We start from the raw sequence: 17,187 nt of genomic DNA, 5'->3' as shown, positions 1-17,187 counted from the left end.
TCAGCTCGTGTGGTTTTCGTGAGTGCCATCAGGTTATCAAGTTTCCATGTGTTTTTATACACACAACTCATTAGAAATCGAGGGCATATATGCTCAACGGGGAGCTATTTGAGATTCAGTCTCTGTTAGTTTCGTAATTGTGTAACGTGTAAATTGTTTTATTTCGACAGATGACAGTATGACAGCATGACAGTTCTTTATTAGTATATCGGGTAAACACATGCCAAAAAATCTAAATAAATAAAATACAATAAAATTTATTTAAATGTAAGTCAATATATAAATAAACAAATACATATCCAGCACCAAAGCTTCTCCAGCACGCATTTTTACCTAAACTGAACAAATCGCTGATATCAGCTTTGGGAGCACTGAATCACAACAGGAGTTGGTTCTGTAATTGTTCTTTCATTTTGGGGCACTGAGTCAGAGTTGGGGGTATTGATAGTCTCATGGCTCTCTATGGGGTTGAATAATTATGTCATCACACTATAATTTCAAAGCAGGAGTTGTTGTCTAATCTGTTACCAAGTCAAATATATTTTATTTAATTTTATTAACAAACTATACAGATGTAAACAATGTACTTACATCACTACAATAATTTTTTTATACTGTTTATCATACAGAAGGTTACAAGAGAGCCTGTAAGCTATACCTGGGAACTTAAGGAATAGGTGGGGGCACTGTGGACAGGGTGCCAACCCATTACAAAGCAGAATCACACACACAAAAATCACACATGCCTATCATGCACAGCAAAGATTTTCTTTGTGTTTTTCATAGCTACTACGGATAACAGTTTGTACGTTTCCCAGTATTCATAAGATAAATCCAATTCTAGACCTGCGGCCATAAGAGCACATGCTGTTACGCTTACTTTAAAGCCAATTTGACACCAAATGCAGAAACTATAGTGTGTGTAACATAATGGTGCCACTTCTGTTATACTTGCATAATATATGTGGGCTTTTAAGGTCACATTCTTCAAATGTATTAGGGATAAGCATCATGCAGCAACCATGCTGAGACACATTCTTAGGCACAATCACACATGCCTGTAGGCTATGCATAAAGCAAATGATTTGTTGCATTTAAATAGATGGAACCATATATGTAATAAATATAAAATATTATATAATAATATAATAATCAAATAAAGCTTATTAATTGAGTTATTTGTTATATATATATATATATATATACACACACACACACACACACACACACACACACACACACACACACACACACACATACTTTTTCAATTTTGTTTGTAATTGCTTGATATTCATCAGATGAATTATAGCAGAGTATTAATATCTTACAAATCATCTTACAAATCAATCAGAGAGCAAATCAAAAGCCTCCTTTGCTCATATTTACCAAATGCCAATATTAGAGGTGACAGAATCTTTAAAAATGTTGAATTTGAAAACACTACATGCTAAACTGTAGTTATACACAGTTAAAAGTGTATTGTGTTATTGAAATTGTAAATTGTCAATTTTTAAAAATAGGATAAACACTGGGGGATAAACCTGTCACTGCATGCTTAATGTGCTGGCTTGCCTTTTAGAAAGGATATTGCTTCAGCAATACTCAAAACCTGACCAGGCTTCCATTATAGAGGCATTTCACATAATTGCTTATTTTCTAAATACCTTCAAATATTATTACACAATATAAAAAAACACACTATATTGTTTTTAGCACACGGTTAATCATTTCTGGTAATTTGTTTTTGATTGTATTAAAACTGCCCTAATCTGTGTGTAATTTTAATAGAGATGTGCATCTAGATGTTGTCAGCACAGAGAATTTGTGACATGTTGGTACTACAGTATAGTCACAAAGCCAAGACTAATACTAAGGCTTGCCCACAGGAGCACCACTCCTCTCCAGCTCGCCTGTCTGACACATTTGCCCCACTTAGAAACTCACCCGCTGAGAAGCCTGCCTGTGTTTCACAACATAAAATAAGCTAGATCTTTTTGAGGTGCCATCAGTTGGAGTTTGATCTATACCAAGATCCAGGATGCAAGTAATATTTTGGTATTGAGAACCTCAGAATTTATATTTGCTAATAATGTGGGTCAAATAGAGTTTCTGGTAAAATTAGCAGGCTTTTGCAGGATGAAGTGGTACCCATCCCACATCAGAAGGTGTTGCTCTCATTTCTTGTAAAATAGCTCATAGTGTTATGACAGGCCTAGTTAATTGGTGACAATCCAGGGCCATGGCCAGGCAGCAGACAAAAAGGCTAAACTGGCTGTATTCCAACTGCCTTTAGAGTTCTCTATATTTAAACATTGTCTGTTCCCTCAGCTAAACATAAAAAATGCATCATATCTCAAAGTTTGTTCTAGTAATCTAATTAACATGAAATTAGATCAGAATGCACAGCCTGCATTTTAGATCTTAGAAAACCAGGACTGCTAAATCTGGATATTTTACATCTAAATCGCTTACAGCATTGTAGATGAAACTTTGATAGAAGTATTAATGTTAAGTTTGAAACTTTGATTAAAGGGAAACCAAACGGGTAAGTAGCAATAAACAAAGAGTTTCATAAAGCTTGCTCATCTTCTTGTTCCATCTACTTGCTCATCTTCTATCATAATGATACATTAGGCCCAAATCTGGATAAGTTAATACTTTTTTTTTTTTTTTTGCATTTTATGAGTACAAGAAAGATCTTGACCATTTCTATTCATTCTTAATAATATTTAGGTTCACATGTCATTTTGGTTTAAATATGTAATCTCAAATCTAGTTGAAAAAGCAGTAAATGTTGAGATTAAGAGGGGTTGAACAAGGTTAAATTAAGGCAAACAAACCCTTGCTTTAATATCGTAGGATATAGTAAACATCACAGCAAATTTAGGCCGCTACTTAAAATATGACAGACATATGTGAACTGTATTAAAAGTATTAAAATCTGGCATCTGGCTGGCTGCTGAAAAAGCTAGCACCTTGGTTTAATGATCACACACACACACACACACACACACACACACACACACACACACACACACACACACACACACACACACACACACACACACTTAAAAATACACAGGCTGCTCAAGATTTATGCATAAATGTGATAAAATTCAAATAGTAGTCTTCTAAATTGCAGGAAAACCGTCTTAGCTAAATAAATGTCTTATATTGCTGCCAGATCTTCAAATCTCTTCAGCGTAATGTATACCAATGACAAATAATTGATTCATATTCTGTTTAGCAGAAAAGAAATACAACAGCCATTGGAGTGCAACCATCAACAATATACATTGTACAGGTAGTAGCAAGTAGCAAGTAGTAGTTTTATGGATTTGTCCTCATTGAAAAAAATCCTGAAACTGTATATTTTTTCAACATTATAGGGGACATAACACACAGTTTCGGCCAATCCCGTGTTAATCTTGAGAACCTATAGAGTAGTATGGCATGCTTCATATCTCCATAGAGTCTTTAGTTTTATTAGATTTATAAAAGACATACAGCTTTAAAAAATGCCAAGCTCCTGTAGCTGAAGTTGGAGTTAAAGAAATGAATGGAACAATCAAACACATGAGAAACCTTGTTGCTGCCCTGGAAAAACAAACTGCATCCACTGTTGTGTGGATTCCTGTTTTTTTTGGGGAAACTTAACAAGGTTCTCCTTCCCTCAAATCCAAAAACACACTTTAGAGACATTCTTTTTGGGAAAGTCCTGTGCAGAGCTGCAGAAGACTTCCGTAACCAAATAAAGCATGTTGATTAGCGTGCTCTTGCTCCCACTCTGGTTTCTGTCTGCACAAGCTCTTGACGGGCCATACTCTAAAAAAACTTTCTGAAATTTATACGAACCCTGGTAAGAATGAAAAAACTAAAATACGTCTTTTTTTAACTTGCCCAGGTTTATCATGAGAATAAAACTCTTTCACAGTGTAAATAATTTAAAATGGAGGAAATAGCATTAGGCCCCCCTTCCCCTAAGTAATATTTTCTTTCTAGTAGCTATACTTTATCTAGTAGCTATACTTTATCATTCTGATAAACATATACTTTACTACATTCTAATGCAATTTCTTACCTGATACTCCACTACATTTCAAGATTTCTCACCACGTTGAAGTGTAAACACAAATCATGTTAACCTGTCGTGAAACCACATATGCATCCCCATAGTAATGCAAAGTTTTGCATAGACAAAGGGCACCAGTATACACCTCTTTTTTAAAAATGCATGAGAATGGAAAACTGACAAATAATTCAAATATACTTCTCATAAAGCAGTACTTTTGCTTTTGATACACCCAAATGCAAGTAATTGGGGATTTTTACTTTATTAGAAATGTTAAGGGTGTATTTTTACTGAAAAGATATGTACACAGGGTGCACATTTTTTTATGCAAGTACAGAAATAGTGCACTATATAAACCACTGGTGGAGACAAGTATAACCATCATCACTGTGATCGAAATCGTTATTCCTGTCGAACAGAATACATTTAAACCAATTTTTTACCTCAAAGTCATCAACTAGGTGCTTATCAAATCCGATACCTACAAATTTTCTTAAACAAATACTAACAGAGGCAATCAATCAATGTGAAATGTAGTAATCTCCTCCATTAGCATTGGCTTTGTACTTAAATCTTTCAAACAGCCATTATCAAACCACTGATTTAAAAAAATCCTTGCAAAAAATACAAGTACAGAGCTAATGCAGTTAGTGTCTAAACAAAATGTGCAAATAGCTACAGTATATATCTTCCTATATATGCAATGCATACAAAGATGTTTATAAAAAGTGGAGATATGAGGTAGTGGGTAGAGACCAGCTCATTGCAAATGACACAGTTTGAAATTTTTCGAAATCATTTGGCAACTTGTGATTGTGGGATAACAATCCACAACACTGCCATTGTGCCAAGTTCTTACCCAGGCTACTGACCCAGGAGAAGGAACAACACTGCAAAGTCTGCTAAAAACCCATACATCATGCCAAGGATCATTACTGATAATTAAACTTGGGTGTACAGATATGACCCTGAGCCAAACAACAGTCTTTACAGTGAAAACTCTCTACGACCGAAAAATGGTCAGGTAAAAAAAAAAAAAGGGTCAGAGGCAGGTCGGCAACTCAACCAAGTGCTTGCTCATCATATTTTTCGACATTCGCAGCATTGTGCAACGAGAATTCATCGCCAGGGGACAGGCCGTCAATAGCAAGTTCTACTGCAAGGTTTTAAGGCATCTGAGGGAGGACATTTGGTGAAAGCAGACGGATCTGTGGTGTGCTAGCTTCAAAACTTTTTGATACCTGATACCTGAGATAAGTCAAAGTTATCAGTGTAATTGACAAGGAAACAAACAGAGAGCAAACATTTCACATTTCATTTATAATCAAGGTAGCCGTGCTAATAACCCTCTGTTTCAGCAAAGCCAGATTACAGATACCATTAAAAGAAACTTGAGGAATGTCTCAAAGGACATTTGACCTGGAATGCTGAGAAACTTTATTTCCATTAAAACACAGAGATATATCTACAATGGCCCCAGGCAGCTAGACATAAGCTTGTGATCTAATTATGATATTCTGGTATTTTATTTGCATCATACACAGAATTGCAACATCTTATTGTTGTTCTTGACTCCTTTGTTCAGAGTAAGTGTAGGTAATATTACTAGGAAAGCCTTTCCTTTTTATCTCCACATTACTACCCTAAGAAATAAAATGCTGTTTGGCCATATTAACCCTCTATTTTATCCACACCTCATTGCCACAGTAAAATGTTGTATTGTTTATATCACTGCCACAAATAACCTACAAAGTATTCAATAGTTTTATCCTTGAAAACCTGAAGGTACAGGTACATCTTTTTGCACGTACTTTACAGTTTTATAACTTAGTAACCAAACTCAGATATATAAATAAAAATTCATATATATATATATATATATATATATATATATATATATATATATATATATATATATATAATCTGACATACTTTTTATTCCAACCACATTACACAATAACGTATCAACAAGTAAAGTGTTTCAAAACAAACTACTTGTGCTTGATGATGTCTCAGAGTTCAGTCACAATAAAGAGCAAATGTGGTAGATTTTTGTCTTAGACATAATTTCCTGGTTTTGTTCTTATCTTTAGTGAGTCTTGTGACTCTATTGATGACATGTGTCATCAGGTTTGTCAAAATATCATTTATTTCCAGCATGCAAATGTATAATTTATTCAGAATGTCAGAATGCTAGATGATAAGGTGAAAGCATGTTAAATAGTGCATAAGAGGGAGTTCACCTAAAAAAGAGGGTCTTTTCACAATTAATAAATCTCAAATTTCATTGGCCTCAAATTTCTTTGATATTTTAAGTTATATACTGGACTAATTAGACCAGAAAAAAATCTAGTTAAATACTACTCCCTTTTGTCTAATTTCAACAGATTTGATGTCTGCAATTGATTGCAAATTAGCATGGCGTATATTGCAGAGATGGGAAGTAATGAAGCACAAATACTGTTACTGTACTTAAGTAAATTTTTCTGGTGTCATTATTTTACTTTACTATTTATTTTTGTTACAAGTTTTTACTTTTACTTATTTTATTTCGTACACAAATATCTGTATTTTCTACTTTTTACATTTTCAAACCAGGCTTTAGGTTGAATCTATTTGGTAACAATTTGGTATTTTTCTTCTCGTTGTTGCTATTTTCAGGGACAAAACATACACATAAAAAAACATCTTATCACCGCATTATCTGTGTAAAGCTTCTTTGAGACAATGTTCATAGTTAAAAGCTCTATACAAATAAAAATAAATTGAATAGAATTTTTAGCCTATCATCCTATTTTTTGTCATTTATTTAATGTCAGCGATGTAAACACGACTGAGAACAGAGACATTACTGATCACTTGATCATCGTCTTTGCAATGCTTGTGTTTTATATGGTGGATGTTCAGCCTGCATACAACAAAATGTAAAATTATTTTGTATTAAAATATGAATATGATGACACATACAGTTACTGGCGTGACACTAAAACAGCTAGTAGTAATGGCTACCTTTTACTTAAGTACATGTCAGAGCACAAACTTCTTTACTTTAACTTGAGTGAAGTCAACTTTCACAAGAGTCATTTAAAACATGAGTATTTGTACTTCTACTTGAGTGAAGGATGTGTGTACTTTTGCCATCTCTGTTATATTGTATACAAAACATGAATTTCTGTAGTGATTGTAATGTTAAAAGACTAATATTCTTTTATTATTATACTTTAAACAGTCTATTATTGTTCCTGTCTCAAAGAAACCCAAGCCTGCCTACCTACAATGACTCAATCGCACAGAAGCCCTGACCTCAGATTTTCTAAAAGCTTTGAAAGGCTGGTCAGAGGCTTCAAAACCTTTGCATTACCTGTCACCCTGGACACTATTGCAATTTGCATACCGCCCTAATCGTTCTACAGATGACACATCACACACCTCCTACACACAGCCCTAAGCCAGCTGGTCATCAGGCAAGGAAATTATGTTAAAATGCAGTTTGTTGCCTACAGATTAGCATTTAACAGTTTAATTCTCTCTAAACCCATTCTAAGCTAAAGAACCTGGTTTGGTGTCAGTGGATCTTTAGTTTCCAGAGAGCCAGACAATAAGCGGTATGTGTGGGTAGACATGGGTCGTGCCCTGAGGCCCCTGCTGCACTCATTACCCACTTTTGTGTGTGTAGCCAACTCCAACTATCACAGTTGTCAAGTTTGCTGATGACACTGTTGTGGTGTGCCTGATCTCTGATAATGATAATGATGAGGAGACCAACTTGGAGGAGATTAAGAGCTAGGAGAGCAACCCTTGTCTAAGCCAAGCTGATATTGGAGCTATCAACAAAGCCCTAGTGGAGATGGTGGACAATTTCTGGTACCTTACTGTTCACATCATGCAGCTGGTTAAGAAGGTCCATTAGACCATGAATGGGGAACAAACAGGACAAATGGACTCTACAGTCAGCTGAGCATACCATTTGCACCAAGTGCCTTGACCTGCAGTATATCGACAATAAACAGTGCCTGGAAAATTAACTGAACTGGACCACAGCCATCTGAACTATAGACATTTCTCTCTGTTGGAATCAGGGACATACTTTTGCTCCAGGAAAGCCAGAATGCGGAGGACCTTCTTCCAAAAGGCCATTCAGGCCCTCAACCAGTAGCTTGGACTAGTTTGCACAACACCAACACCCTCTAGGTTCCTGTGATTGTACCCATGTTACCTCATAATGATACCTATTATATATGTTGATAATTTCATAAAATCTGAATCAGCCTGATCTTGCAAAACCAGCACATATCTGCACTTTATTCCAAATATATCATTCTGTTGGTGCTACCTGTCCTTTACAATATATGCATTACTTAATCTTTTAATCTGTTTTATTTTTTTTTTTTACTTGTATACAAGTAGTTGGGTTGTGTAAATTCTATTTTATGTCACAGACAATTTGAAAAAGTGCGGTTTGTGTGTGAGAAGTAACATTTTTATTTTAGATTTATTCTGTTGTTCACTGTGGTTGATAAAAATTTGTAAAAAAAAATTATCAAGTAAAGTGATGTTTATACTGATACTGAAAAAAATACTGATGAAATGAATTATTGTTTTGTTAGCTTCATAACTGTGCTCCATATGTCACATGTTTGGCTCATGGGTCTGATATTTATGTCTATGTGTGTATTTGAAGTCAGTTGAAGTCAAATCATAAACAATGGTATGTCATGTGTGTGTATGTGTGTCGGTGCAGGCGTGCATGAGTGTAGGCAAAAAATAAAAATAAAAATTGGAAATTTGAAAATCACAGCAGGCAAGCATTGCTTTAGGAAATCATTGAACCAAGGAACCGAGAACCAACCTCCACCTACAACTAAGGGGTTTGGCTGTGCGCACGTGTGTGCATATGTGTGTGCATACTGCAAATGCCATTGATGAGTCCAGTTATTTTTGCACCAATGTATGTGGATTTCCTTGCAGCCATATCTTAAAAGTAGGGGGAAAATATTACATAATGGTAGCATCAGTGGTGCAACTTGGCAAGTGATATTTGAAATTGTCCAAAGTATTATGTCATACATTCAGGAACTTCCAAACAATTTATTTATGGATTAACTGTAACAATGCTCATGCTTAAAAAAATGGTAAAATTAAAATCTATATTGTACTGATCCAAGCACTATATTTTAATATTTGATGCAGTTACACACACACACACACACACACACACACACACACACACACACACACACACACACACACACACACACACACACAGTGACAGTACCTCATTTTACTACTCAAACAAGTATTTTCATTTTATCTATAGTGCAAACAACTTCACCAGAAATAAATAATTAAACTATTTAAAATGAAATAGAGTTAAATATACAAAAAAAAATTATATATATGTTGTAATGCTTAAAATTAATCATAAGGATGAAAATGAACTTATTTCTCAGTTCAAATTTGTGTACAGCAACAGTAAGTGTAAACCTTGGACCAAATTAAGAAAACATTTACATGCAAGTTTTCCAGAAATGCATCATCATGATTTGCTATCTCATTGTGGTAGTCTAGTGTGCCCAATTTACTCTGGGTACTATCCAAAAAAATCATCAGTGAAAGTATTTGGACACTATAAATTGGCTGACCCCACATTATGATGCACATGGCAAGTGTAAAAAACGATAATGTTTTTTTTTTAAAGCATTTGGATTTTTACATCTTGTCCTCTGTAATGAAAAATTCCATCCATCGGCATGGAAGAGAATATCATATTTTCCAATGTTTCACACTGTATATATACAACTAAAAGTTTAAAGGGAAAAACCAAATACCATACAAAATCCATTAAATTAATGACTGAGGGGCGTGATTGTGCAACTGTTCTCTCAGATTTGAAGAAATGAAGCAAATTTCAGTGCACTTGGGTGCATGTCGATGCATTCACTCAATGTTTAAAGCTGTTTACCAAACTTATAATAAATGTTTTTAAATATTTATTATCACATCTGATGCAAATTATAAAGTACAGTTAGGATAAATTTGTGCCATATTGAAAATAAATCATGCTAGCTATCCTGAAAGTTTTAAATATTTCCAATTTTAAATATTGAATAAATAAAAAATAGTAATATATGTCTCACACACACACACACACACACACACACACACACACACACACACACACACACACACACAAAAAAAACAGACTTTCAGTTGTGATTGCGTATTGCGCATTGCGAGGACTGTTACTATTATTAAGCTTAATGGTTTGGTTTTCATTGGTCTCTTGTTATTTATTCAGGTTTCTATACTGACACTTTAGTTTATTTACTGTAGATTTGACATCTCTGCTTCCTGTACGCTATGTGGCCAAAAATATGTAGACACCCCACTATCACACGTACTGTGGTTCTTCTCCAGACTGTTGTCACAAAGTTAAAAGCACAAGTTGGATGCACTTTGTATGCTGCAGGAATACGATTTCTCTTCACTGCAACTAACAGGCCCCAACCTGCTTCAGCGTGACAGTTCCCCTGGGCATAAGTCAAGGTCCATACAGACATGGTTTACCAACGGTGGAATGAAAGAGTGCGCAGAGCCTTGACCTCAATCCCATTCAACAACTTTGGGATGAAGTGAAACACAGCCTGCACACCAAGCTTTCTCGCTCGACATTAGTGCCTGACCTTACTAATACTATTGTGACTGAATGAGCACAAATCCCCACAGCCACGCTCCAAAATCTAGTGGAAAGCCTTTTTTTTTCCAGAACAGTGGAGGCTGTTATAGAACTAATGCTGGGACCAGTTTTATATTTACACCAAGGTTTTTCAGGTAAATAAATATGGTCAGGTGTCTACAAATATTCTGTATAATAAACTGGTCCATAATTTGAGTATGCTGATGGTTCATAGAATATATACACTGGTAACAGCAGACTTGCTCTTAAATCCAAGATACACTTCTGCTGATTTCAAAAGTGACATGTATTTGTAAAACTTTCTTTCGGCTTCTCCCGTTAGGGGTCGCCACAGAGGATCCTCCGCACGTTTGATTTGGCACATGTTTTACGCTGGATGCCCTTCCTAACGCAACCCTCCCCATTTACCCGGGCTTGGGACCAGCACTAAGAGTGGCTGGGGATGGTTCCCTGACCGGGGATCAAACCCGGGCCGCAGCGGTGAGAGCGCTGCATCTTAACCATTAGTATTTTTAATAAATGCCTCTCTACATTTGATAGCCATCGATAACGTGATATTCTGTCTCTTCTAATGAAAGCTGCATGCTGTACTAACAACCCCTGCAAACTCATTTTTGTTAAGCAAAAATAACTATGGGAACTACCTGGAGAAGTAGAAAGAAGTACAGTATATAGAAGTATATAGAAGTACTGTTTATAGAAGATGTGCAGAGGGATGAGTCTGGACAAGCAGTAGTCACTTTTGACATAACCAGCAGCTGCAGTGACACTGATTGGCTCAGGACCACAGGTTGCATTTAATTAAACTGTAATAAATTGACATTCAGTGCCACCCAAATGAGGATGGGTTCTATTTTGTGTCTGGTTCCTCTCAAGGTTTCTTCTTCATGCCATCTCAGTAAGCTTGTCTTTGCCACCTTCGCCACTGGATTGCTCATTAGGAACAAACTTACAATTATAGGGAACAAACTTTTACGTTCTTGAACAACCGCTTTTTCTCTGTGAAGATGCTTTGAAACAATGTCCAATGTACTATGCAAATAAATATGTATATTTTACATTTCTGAATGTAAAATGTAGGTTCTGAATATCAATACCCTGAACTTCTGACCCCCTTGACTAAATCCTTTCACATTTAATTTCTCAATTCTTGATTTGCATTGGACCACATTAATCAAGGCACTTCAAGATTGATCTAAGCCTGAGCGTGTATCTATACATGCTGATGTTGTTACAGAAGTGTTACTGATTCTGTCCTCAGGTATACAGCATCTTATCTCCATTCTGTATTGCAGACCTTGGGAATTTGGCCCTCTCATCCGAGCAACAAAATCACAATTACTGAAAGCGATATAATGTTGTATTAATGATTAGCACAGATGTTTTTTGAACTAGCACATGCCTGGAAGTCCCCTCTCTTTCGGATGCAGGAAATGATCAATATTTTGAGTTTGTTCATGTAAAAATAAAAATCTATTGATCTATGTTTAAATTAGCAAGCAGGCAATATATATTTATGTATAGGGATATATATATTTATATATATATATATATATATATATATATATATATATATATATATATATATATATATATATATATATATATATATATATATATATATTTATTTATGTATATCAATATATTCATGTATAGGGATGGCACCAAAATTAAACATGCCTACAGTTTAGACATAATGTTATGATGATGATAATTAGAAATAGATTCCCTTTTTCCAATCTAAACTCAAATGTATTCAAATATAAATTACCAGGAAGAAATGTTGGCCGTGTAGACATTAGACAAGAACAAGACATGAACACGAGTTTCGATTGTAGTTCCTGATTGTCCTCTGAAATGGTGGAAATGCTTGTTTTTCTGTCTTTTATTAGGCTATCAGTTCCAGGTGATTAAACCATTTATTGTGATTTTTTATGGTAAATCACAGGGCAGTAAAAAAAAAAAATCAATATCACCCAAGTCTACTGAATGTGCAACAATACACACCGCTGTGGGATCTTCACACATGGATGATAATAAGGTAGGGGGCAATAGCCAATACCTGAAAGAGAAATGAAGGTGGGAAAAAGTAAAGGAATGGCTGCCTGGACATCATAAAAAGTGTTTGGTTGTGTTAAGATGTGGGTGTGCACTCTTGGCTGGAGTGGCTACAAAGTACTTAAGATGTGTGGCAGTTTTAATTATTACTGGGCCAGTATCGAATAAACATTACATTATTCAAGTGACAAAACAAAGTGCATTTCAAGTGGTGTATCGGTAAAGAAAAAAATTGCAGGAGAGAAAAAGAGATTGCAAATAACACTTCCTTTGTTCATTAACAAAAAAGTAATGCAATTTAGCTTACAAATCCGAGATGGCTCATTGTTAATATGTGCTTTTACTGATGTTTCGTCAACATTCACGTCTACATGCTTGCATCCAAGTGCATTGAAGAACAAAACCGACACCACAGCCAACCACTTCGCAGGCCTATAGAGTGTGCTTCATATAAACCCGGCGGTCATGTTTTATATAAACCACGCTGCATCTTCTGGAACTTCAGCATCAACACCGAACAAAGGGGCCAATTTAGGCTCCTACTGATCTACGACAAAGCTTACACAGAGTGACAGAAACAGGGTGCACTCGACCCTAAAGTGTGATTCCCCTACAAAGAGTGAGATAACACACACACACACACACACACACACACACAAATGTAAAACCTGCAATACAAGTGCTTAAAAGCTGAGCTAGGTGATCTGTTATTTTTTTATTAATAAATGCGCAAATTACTCTCTCTCTCTCTCTCTCTCTCTCTCTCTCTCTCTCTCTCTCTCACACACACACACACACACACACACACACACACACACACACACACACACACACTCTCTTTCAATCATTATACCCAACCAACACATACAGTTACAAATGCATACTTACACGTGCTTTAAAATTGATAGTACATATCCACTAAAAGACACACAGTACAGGAGCATGTGAAGTCAAAGGGGTTTTTAAAGTGATATGCTGTGTGTGTGTGTGTGTGTGTGTGTGTGTGTGTGTGTGTGTGTGTGTGTGTGTGTGTGTGTGTGTTTGTTATAATGTTGCCATTCTTTTGGTGACTGATGTGAGTGTATATGGATATGCACATGTGTATGTACAGTATATACATGCATGCATGTGTGTACGTATATGTATAATTACATGTGTGTATGTATGTTTATACAAGTGCAGGTTTGTATGTATGTTTCTATTTGTGTATGTATATCTTATATAAGTGCGTATGTGTATATATGTACTGTATATATGCGTGTATGTATCTATGGACTTATGGAGTTATACAGAATAAAACTTATCCTGGAGTGTAAGAGCATGGGCCAAGCCACACACACACACACACACACACACACGTACGCACCTGCGATTTCGCCTGCTGTCCGTGTGCATCTTCGACTTCCGATGAGCTATTCATGTTGACTCCCCATTGATCACTCACCATTCTCCGGGACAGAAAAAAGACCCAGTGGAGACAGTGGACAGTCTGTAGTCTGTCTTTTCTCAGCAGTGATCGGAGATTTTCCAACTCAGTTATTCCACACACAAAAAAAGACAGATAGATGTAGGGAGAGAGAGAAAAAAAAAGACAAGAATCCGCTGAAATGTGCCTGGACCGCTATAATGCTAGTGCGGAGATATCAGCTGCATACATACACCAATACACACCACAATAGCATCCTGTAGTTAGAAAACAAAAAAGAGAAGAGAGAGAGAGAGAGAGAGAGAGAGAGAGAGAGAGAGAGAGAGAGAGAGAGAGAGAGAGAGAAACTCCAGGATTTTTTCCCTTTTGTAGGGTTTTTCCCTTATTCTCAAAATGCAATAGCGTCCTCTTGAGATGAGATTTTGTTAATTAGCAAATAAAAAATAAATAATAAAAAACACACGCGCACACACAACGGTCGCGCGCAAGTGAGTAATCCACCAGATCCACTGCGCTCGAGCGAGCAACCGCGCGCATTGCGTTTTGACGCTCAGAATTCACCTGGAAACGTTAGTTTGTTAGAAGTTAGTCTATTTACGATAAAAAAAAATTAACACCATAATCCTTTTTTTGTTCTTTCTTTCCACTGATTGCATCTGTCCGGAGTGAAACGCAGCGCTCACGGCATCTCGTGTGGGACCGGTGCTGGCCAGCGCTCTCGTATTGCAGCGCGCGTCCTCTTCTGTTAGCGGCGCGAGACAGGCAGACTGTCAGGAAAAAATAAATCGCGCTTCGTTTTGGAAACGCAGCTCGCGGAGTGAGCGCGCGCAACAGCTCCGCCCCACCGCCGCTCCCAGCGCACCGTCTGTCTGTCTGTCTGTCTGTCTGTCTGTCTGTCTGTCTATCTATCTATCTATCTATCTATCTATCTATCTATCTATCTATCTATCTATCTATCTATCTATCTATCTATCTATCTATCTATCTGTCTGTCTGTCTGTCTGTCTGTCTGTCTGTTTTTTGTGTACATATGTATATTTATGACTCCTTCGCACCCGTGGTTTAGTTGAATAAGCTTCACTCCATGGGCCGTCCTAGGGTGCTCAGTATACATGATGTGTAACCAATGAGAAAACACAGCTGTATCATTGGTTGCACATCTGGATCATCTTTACTAACCGATCCTTCATATGCTATATATATATATATATATATATATATATATATATATATATATATATATATATATATATATATATATATATATATATATATAATATTATATAATAATATCAACTTTTGATTTTGCCTGGTTTCCCTGATACTGCCCCTTTTGGGTCTTTCATCCATGCTTGTTTGTTCATTCTTTCTCTCCTTTTTTTCCTGCTCTTCTCTCTCTCCCCCTCCTCTATGTGCTATCAGGCAATAAGGAGCACCATAAAGGAAAATTAAAAAGGGAGAAAATGTCACTGGTTCAACCCTGAATCGGGGTCTGTAAGGCTTTCCTCTGGGAATTACTGTTTCGACCCACCTTTAATTTTAGAGCAAGCAAATCCTCCCACTTGTTTGTTCTTTGTTTATTTTTATGACTTTTATCAAATCAGAAAATTATACTGAATTACCCACTGTTTATCGATAAACCCAGTTCTCGTTTGATAATTTTAGTATCATCTAGATACGAAACGATCTAATTTAATTTAGTGATTTTAATATTGCCCCAAAACAGTTTTACATAGATAAATAGCTTATAAAACAGGAATGTATGTGTTAGAAACTATAAATTTACTGTCTATAACTTTATCTAATAAGTCTAATTTCTAATAAGGGAGACAGTGGGACAATGGAAACAACCCATCCTCATCTGGGTGGCACAGAATTTCCATTCATTATAGTTCCATCATTGTTGAGGTCAGAGGTAGGAAGTAACAAAGTACAAATACTTTGTTACTGTACTTAAGTAGATTTTTCTGGTATCAGTACTTTACTCCACTATTTATTTTTTACACAAATATCTATACTTTCTACTTCTTACATTTTCAAAACATTCGTTACTCGTTACCTTTAGTATTATTTCTTCTCATTGAGCGCTGTTTCCAGCCTATTAACCTATAATTCCATGGCTTTTTCACCATATCACTGGTGTATTATTTCCTGGCTAGGCAACAAAGAAAAACAAAGACATTCCTCAACACCCATTGCCATATATAAGGGAGATGTTCGAAATTATCATTGTCAAAAAGTGCTGGCTTTCAAAAATTCACCTTTAAATTTGAGAAAGCACATACAGGTAATCTAATCTTTGTTTGTCTTTTTAATAAGGGATGCTGCCACATGTTGCTATTTTTTAAATAAGGATGTGCTTAATGTTCTTAATTTCTGTAGTATGTAGCTGTCATTTGAAGTTGAGGTTTAGTAAGATAGTTTCTATATTATGTAGAACTGCTATACAGGTGAAGTATAAATGATAAACTTCCTGTTTAAATTTATAGGACTTATAGCACAGAATAACTCACCTTAAATGTGTCATTCGTAAAACATGATAATAAATTTGAGTTGTTTTCAAGGACAGCTGGAATAACCCTATAATCTGAGATATGGCCTGGTGATGGCAAAAATAAATAAATAAATAAATGATATATACATATACACAAATATATACAGTGAGGAAAATAAGTATTTGAACATCCTGCTATTTTGCAAGTTCTCCCACTTAGAAATCATGAAGGGGTCTGAAATTGTCATCGTAGGTGCATGTCCACTGTGAGAGACATAATCTAAAAAAAAAAAAAAATCACAATGTATGATTTTTAAACTATTTATTTGTATGATACAGCTGCAAATAAGTATTTGAACACCTGAGAAAGTCAATGTTAATATTTGGTACAGGAGCCTTTGTTTGCATTTACAGAGGTCAAACATTTCCTGTAGTTTTTC

At 35.9% G+C, this 17,187-nt stretch overlaps 1 protein-coding gene across 2 annotated transcripts in view; it reads right to left on the bottom strand.

Moving 5' to 3' along the window:
* fibcd1b (fibrinogen C domain containing 1b) overlaps nucleotides 1-15,128 on the bottom strand; it is a 164,755-nt gene extending 149,627 nt beyond the window's left edge. For both annotated transcript variants that reach the window (XM_083531929.1, XM_083531930.1), the window contains exon 1: nucleotides 14,194-15,128. In XM_083531929.1, the coding sequence (XP_083388055.1) occupies nucleotides 14,194-14,274 (81 nt within the window). In that variant the 5' untranslated portion in view covers nucleotides 14,275-15,128. The remainder of the gene's footprint in view (nucleotides 1-14,193) is intronic.
* Between the last annotated feature and the right edge of the window lie 2,059 nt (nucleotides 15,129-17,187).

This window comes from Silurus aristotelis, assembly GCF_946808225.1.
Source record: "Silurus aristotelis genome assembly, chromosome: 26".
NCBI lineage: Eukaryota > Metazoa > Chordata > Actinopteri > Siluriformes > Siluridae > Silurus > Silurus aristotelis.
Note: the sequence above shows the minus strand (reverse complement) of the source record. Positions and strands in the feature narration are given on the sequence as shown.